Source organism: Phocoena phocoena, chromosome 9 (assembly GCF_963924675.1).
Source record: "Phocoena phocoena chromosome 9, mPhoPho1.1, whole genome shotgun sequence".
Taxonomy (NCBI): domain Eukaryota; kingdom Metazoa; phylum Chordata; class Mammalia; order Artiodactyla; family Phocoenidae; genus Phocoena; species Phocoena phocoena.
Window position 1 is genome coordinate 83,861,751 of NC_089227.1, and position 7,413 is coordinate 83,869,163.

General features: G+C 37.5%; 1 protein-coding gene across 1 annotated transcript; it reads left to right on the top strand.

The window, feature by feature from the left end:
• SSMEM1 (serine rich single-pass membrane protein 1) lies at positions 1 to 6,732 on the top strand. Its single transcript, XM_065884379.1, has 3 exons — positions 1 to 198; positions 4,652 to 4,706; positions 6,314 to 6,732. The coding sequence occupies exons 1-3, from the start codon at positions 1 to 3 to the stop codon at positions 6,730 to 6,732; spliced, it is 672 nt and encodes a 223-aa protein (XP_065740451.1).
• Positions 6,733 to 7,413: the final 681 nt, after the last annotated feature.

The window sequence follows — 7,413 nt, forward strand, 5'->3', positions numbered from 1 at the left end:
ATGGGAGACCTTTTTTCTTTATTTTGGGAGGTGGATCCTCCCCCCATACCTACAAGTTTTACCATTCCAAATCAAGATTATGAATGCCAGAAGGGTGACTCTTGTGAGACAATAGGGAACTTCCTGCTTTGGTATTTTGTCATTATATTGGTCTTCTCCCAACCATTATATTGGTTCTTCTCTCGGGCTTCTGTCTGGGTAGGATATCCTTTTTCATTTTAAATAATATATTTACTGTATACTAGGGGATTTTCCATAAAATAAATTTATTTTACATTGGTGAAACTACTTTTTAAAAGTTTGTCTTCTAGTTTTAAAAATAATGCAGTATCATTCTAGAGAACCCAAGAATATAGAAAAGGATGAAGAAGAAAATTTAAACTACTGTAATCCTATTTCCTAGATATAACCACTGTTAACATTTTGGAGTATGTTCTTCTAGTTTTTTTCTTTTTCTGCATCACAGTATATCTCTCTTCATCTGTCTGTCTTTGATCTTAGATGGTTGGCATTATATTTTATATATTTTTATAACCTGCTTTTTTAAACTTAATATTATATTGTAATCATTCCTCAAATTATATTTACATAGCAGCACTCTTAACGACTACATAATTTTGTCTTATGGTTGCACCGTAACAAATCTGCAATTTTGAGATATTTAGGTTGTTCTCAGTTTGTCCAAATGCTAAGTAATACTGGGATAAACTTCCCTACTGGTTAATGACCTCCAAATTCCTTTTGTAGCTGTGTAATTCTAATCAAAGATACAGAATTTGTCATATATATAGGATACATGTTGTAGGATTTTGAGTTTTTAGAATGAGGCATTACATTCTCCACATAGAAAAAGATACAGAACTAAACTAAACAGAGCTAAAGTCACCACTCTAGACCACCTACTGGGGAAAAAATGCCATCCTAAGGAGTGAGATAGCCCACTTAATCAGGGCTGTGATGCTCCCACATATTATGAGTAACTGAGGTCTTATAAATTGCTGATGTGGAATCCTTGCTGACCATTAATACCAGGCTGATGATTAATAAAACCACCACTGGGTTTCCCTGGTGGCGGCGCAGTGGTTGAGAGTCCGCCTGCCGATGCAGGGGACACGGGTTCGTGCCCCGGTCCGGGAAGATCCCACATGCTGCGGAGTGGCTGGGCTCGTGAGCCATGGCCGCTGAGCCTGCGCGTCCCGAGCCTGTGCTCCGCAACGGAAGAGGCCGCAACAGTGAGAGGCCCGCGTACCGCAAAAAAAAACTCAAAAAATAAAACCACCACCATTTAGCATTACAGCCAGAGCACTAGGCTGGCAATGGTCAGCTAGGCTGAATGCTGTTATCAACTCTAGATGGAGAGGAGGAGGTTTGTTATGTCTATGCCAGCTGGATTCCATTGTAATAATCAAGGACTCTTCCCCTCATCACCTCCTCCCCCTAAAAAGAAGTTTCATCTAAAGTCTAAATGCTTAAGATAGATACTTTGCCAAAAGAATATTTAGAATAGTGATAGCTTATACATGTCTTAGACTCCCTAGCTAAGTACATTGAATTTGTCTAGCCTGGCAAGAAAAGCTACTTTAGAAAATTAACAAAAAATTGAAATTGATTCTTGGCAATTTCATCATGAAGACCCCCTTGAGAGGTCTAAGTTCTTTCTCTGCTCCCTTGCTTGCATCAGCTTTTGGAGTCATAGAGCCCTGAGCTTCAAGGACCTCAAGAGAGCTTATGGTCCAGCCTCCTGCTTGTAGGCAAGTAAGATATCAGTATCTATCCTTTGTATTTTTATTGATAAAGCCCAAAGAAATTAAGTGACTTGTCCAATGACACATGAGTGGTTATGACAGAGAGGAGAATAGACCCAGGTTTCCTGTCATATCATTTGTTTGTTTCATAGCATAGTTGAAATGTTGAATTATATCTATTCAGTGCTGATTAAAACCTTAATTATCTTAGAGGTTTTGTCTTTCACTTTGTACCCTTATGGCAACTATAATCCACTCAACTGCTTCTTCTAAAGGGTCCCAGATTTGAAATCTGAGAACCACATGAGAGCTAGTCAAAAAGGATGGAATTTTTCCTTCACTTTGAACTTCATTTTCTCTGCTAAATTATGAACATTTATTTACAAACCTTGAAGTAATGGTAAAAGCGTGATGGAAATGTGGTGGTAATTATCCTCAAACATGAAGCACACTGATTTCCTCTGGATTTGCCACTATCTAAGATGCATGTACCCTTTTGCTCTCAGAGATTATATATACTATATTTAGTTTATATATATTTTTAGTGTTTATTCAGACAGCTAGTGCTGGAATTTTTCCAAACAAAACCAGTCCAGGCTCTTCTTTTTGCATATGTTAAGTGGCTTGGTAAAATCACAATGGAAGAAAGGCAGAGCCATAGCCCAGATCTCACCACTGTCCTACCCTACACTTCAGGGCAGGCACTTCTGCTGTTTTCACTCAGCTGAGTCACACACAAAGACACTTAATAAAATGCTTTTGGTAACCACAGTTCATATGATTCCACTTAGCTTGATGTAAAATCTTTCTTTTGATTCTGTGATTACATTTTGATTTGACATCAAGTCAAATATGGAAGCTTTCCATGAAAAAGATATAAACCTAATAAGTGTTTTAAAACACTTTCCCCCCTGAATTACAAAAGTACCCATTATAGAAAATGTGGACATTATAGGAAAGTAGAAAAAATGAAATAAAAACCACTCCAGATTATATAGAAATAATCAACTACTGTTAACTTTTTAAGATTCATAAACTTCTAATATTTTAATAATCATCTGTATACATTTTAAATTTAAAATAAGGCCACCCAAAAACATTTTTAAAAAACAGTTATCTTAAAAGAGGATTTCACTGAAAGCTTTCAGAGAATGATTTCAGTAACCCAAAAAGCAAAGAGGTACCTCGTTAGAGAAACTTGCCTGCCATTGTGGAGATCAGGTATTAAGAAAGGAGTGGACCAAAGATCTTAGATTGCAGTTATGAATAACCAAGTGTGGTACTTTTCAACCCAGAGGCAGTATGACTTTCTACATAAATTCATTTTTTCCCTAATTGTAGACAATTTGAAGAATTAGAAGGAAAACAAATCAGTTTCAACACTCAAAGCCACTATTGCTAACACTTGCGTACATCCCTTAGTCTTTTTTCTTTTCATATTTTTAGCTAACTTGTGATCATACGGCATATATAAATTTGCATCTTGATTTTTAACTTAATATTATAACATTTATTTCCTCATGTTAGAACATACTTTTATTATAATTTTTACAACTATATATTGTATGATTACATCATAATTTATTTAACTATTGCCTCCTTTTTTAAAAATTTATTTTTGGATGCATTGTGTCTTCGTTGCTGCGTGTAGGCTTTCTCTAGTTGCGGTGAGTGGGGGCTACTCTGTTGCGGTGCGTGGGCTTCTCATCGCAGTGGCTTCTCTTGTTGTGGAGCACAGACTCTAGGCATGAAAGCTTCAGTAGTTGTGGCACGTGGGCTCAGTAGTTGTGGCTTGGGGGCTCTAGGGCGCAGGCTCAGTAGTTGTGGCACGTAGGCTTTGTTGCTCCACAGCATGTGGGATCTTCCCAGACCAGGGATCGAACCCTTGTCCTCTGTATTGGCAGGCGGATTCTTAACCACTGCGCCACCTGGGAAGTCTGAGCCTACTTTTGAATTTTGTATTTATATTACCCTAATTACATTGGGATAAATATTTCTGTACATAAATCTTTCTCTCTTTTGGAGTTTATTTCCCAGTGATAGATTCCCAGAATTATTATGTGCCAAAAGTGTTATGAGTATTTCTAACATACTTGATATATTTTGAAAGAGTTGCTTTGTATGCGTATCTTTTAGCAAAACCATTTTCAGCATCAAAAAGTGGGACACGTGAAAAATGGGACAAATATATTTATGGAATATTGGGGCAGAATATTTGAAATTAGAACTATTCAAAGAAATCAATTTCTTCTAGTTGCCATATTCACAGGTAATATATTATGGTTGCATTGTGGAGGAAAGTTTCGGAAGGATTTAGGAGATATAAGTCTATGAATTCATATAAAGATCTTAAAGAATTATCATAACATGACCTGATAAAATGTCCTTTAAAAAGTAATTTAAAACTGGGACTTCCCTGGCGGTCCAGTGGTTAAGACTCCGTGCTTCCACTGCAGGGGGCATGGGTTTGATCCCTGGTCGGGGAATTAAGATCCCACAAGCTGTACATTATGGCCAAAAATTAAAAAAAAAGTAATTTAAAACTAATCCTAGTACTATCATATCTGTTTTTAAATGACATTTAAACGATATTTCTCTATAAAATCAGTGAGTATAAGAAAACTTTGTAACTAATAGCTTCTCATCAGTATTATTTTCTCTCAATCTTTGTTCCATTTTGCTGGGTTCAAAACATTTTGGTAGATCCTGCTATCAAAGCATGGTCTTCTTAATGGGCAGCAGAAGTAGGATCACAATAATAGGAACTCAGTAAGTATTTATTGAACTGCACTGTTTAAAATTAGACATTGTCAAAGGGCCCAAGGCAATAGTGTTTCTTAACAAGTAAATACGAGGGAAAAACAACCAACTGAGATCACTATTACTAATCGATATTTCTGAAACAGATGTCTGAGAAGAAAGAGAATGAAGACAATGGAACAAGCAGTTCGATAAGTAAAGGTGAGAGCCAGTGCATATTTGATATTGGACTATGATGAGAGAAATATGTGTTGTGTGTGGAAAGCGAACAACACAGGTAAATAGCGAAGAGTGTTATAGAGCCTCCCCAGACCTGTGGTGGCCCACTGGATGAACACCTTGCTTTGGTGCAGAAGGACTGCTTAGCTACTTCAGCAAAGCTGCTAGAGGCTATAAATTACTGGTAGGTAGAGTTCAAGCTGTCTTTTCATTCCTCAGCATTCTCCCGTCACACAGCTTGCCTTTCACACACATTTATTGCTAGTGTTACCACAGAACTATGAGCTATATATGACATCTTTTTCAATAACCTATAAATAGTGGTGTGCTGATAAATGTCTAACAACTGGCTCTCCAAAAATGTGTGTATATATCATTTAAATACATACATACATGATATACATAAAGGATGTATATCAGACAATTTACAAATAATAAAACATATAATACACTTTATGGTAAATTCCATATAGGCCACTGATTCTCACAAAATACTTTCTTTGATTATAGCCTTAGCCAACCTATAGCTGCAATAGATGAACGAGTGTAGTTCTAATATGCATGTTATTGATACTTTCCTTTAAGTTAAGGAGTAAGATGAAAGAAACAGAAAGATGTACGTTGGAACTGAACTTGGTTGTTAATGATGTGTATGACATCTTTGTTGAGCTGGATAATAGTTTTAGAATACTCTGGAAGAATATTTCCTCATTTTTGGGTGCTATTCACAATATAGCGGCTATAGGCATGACACCTTTAAATGTAATCTATGTCAGTAACATGTTCTCCATTACTTTAAGTCTAGACAATCAAGAAAACCATAAGTGAAGACCTGATTCTTAGTGCTTGTTGATTTTTATTCCCACCAAAACTAATTTCAGGTTACCAACATGATGTCACTGAACATAGGAGTTAGGAAGAGATGCACAGTAGCACATCATTGCATAGTATTTCTGATATCCAGAGACAACAGACATAAATAGTAGCTTCAAGAGCAAACCTCACAATAAAATCTAGTAAAATAATTTAGGAAGTGATGAGTTTTGAGTATTTATTACATTTATTTGTAACAAATTGATTTAGTGGTAAGTTTATACAATTTAATTTTTACCAATAACTGTGTTTAACAGCCATCTTGCAAAATTCCTGAAAGTTTATCAGTTCTTGTGAACTGGCTGGTGTGAGCCAACTCCAGCACACTAGTGTATAAAGAGAAGATCCTTTTTAGTTTTCTGCTACCCAAATCACATTCATATACACGCTTGCATCTTTAAGCCGTCAAGGCAAAGGTAAAAAGGTCCTTCTCTGGAAAAGTTTGGAGACCTTTCCCTTGATATTATATCAAGGGTCCATGAAACTTCAAAAGTAATATGTCAAGCATCTATCTGACCCTTTTGGTTTTTAGGAGTTTTGGTATGGTACTGGAAAATGAAGTCAGCTGCCAACACTTGCAAATGAGTGGGGAAAAGTGGTGGCTTGGCAAATGGCAGCAAAGAGTGAGCCCACGCGATAGGCTTCCTTTTTAGGTAAGATGAGATTATAGTAACCAGCAATGTGCCTAACTTGTTGATTTGTTTCATTGTTGTTAGCAAGCAAAGATACTTCCTATAAGCGGCAAAACAAAGATGGTGCCAGGGATTCTTTGCAAATGATGACAAAACCAAAGCAGAACCAACTTCCTCTTGTAACTGACTCAGAAGTGGCTTTGGTCAATGCATATCTTGAACAAAGACGAGCGAGGCACCATTCTGAATTCAGCCGGGTGAATCAGACACAACCTGACAGTGATACTACTGAGTGTGAGAGTGAAGTATCTAACTCGGGAGCCTCCTCTTGGAAGGAGAGTGAAAGTGAACACCACCAATCACCAGCCAGTATTAAGAAGAGAAAAATAGCTCAGAGGCAAAGGAATGTGGGAGGTTGCCAAATCAGGGAAAGGCCCTGCCTCCACTGCAAAGCCATGAGAACCAATGAATGGCTGACCCGCCATTTCCTTAAAAAACGCTAACAACCCCAATGCAGGGAGGTATTCAAGAATGAAATTCTGGACCTGGTATTAACATAAAATTCAGTAAATTTTGAATTTTATCTAGTCCTTACCTTACTTGAAGCCAAATGAAAGAGATGAATGAAACACAAAAAATGACCAGAGCTCTAGGTGAGGAGGCTTTTACAATAAAGTCTCTCTACTAACAACAAAAACATTCTTGGAATGCAAGAGATAAAATTTCAGATAGGGCTTCCCTGGTGGCGCAGTGGTTGAGAGTCCGCCTGCCAATGCAGGGGATACGGTTCGTGCCTCGGTCTGGGAGGATCCCACGTGCCGCGGAGCTGCTGGGCCTGTGAGCCATGGCCGCTGGGCCTGCGCGTCCGGAGCCTGTGCTCTGCAGTGGGAGAGGCTGCGGCAGTGAGAGGCCCGCGTACCGCAAAAAAAAAAAAAAAAAAAAAATTTCAGGTAATTCTTTGTCCAAAAACAGACCAGTGAATTTGTTTATGGCACCATTGGAGTATCAAAGATCTGTATCCACTGTGGTTTTTTTATTCAAAAGAGCACAAGACAGATACTTTATGCCTTGAGTGTATGTATTTTGTTTATATCTGTAATACAAGTAAGGAACCTCTTTGAAAATATATTTATGTTTAGAAACTATTTAAATTTATTCATATGTTTTGATTATCTGATTGACTG

Bases quoted from the DNA above. Each gene is read 5' to 3' on its own strand.
- SSMEM1 (XM_065884379.1), top strand. From the start codon at position 1: ATGGGAGACCTTTTTTCTTTATTTTGGGAGGTGGATCCTCCCCCCATA. The intron at 199-4,651 runs GTAGGATATCCT...TTTCTGAAACAG, and splicing joins TCTCTCGGGCTTCTGTCTGG to ATGTCTGAGAAGAAAGAGAA. The intron at 4,707-6,313 runs GTGAGAGCCAGT...CATTGTTGTTAG, and splicing joins AAGCAGTTCGATAAGTAAAG to CAAGCAAAGATACTTCCTAT.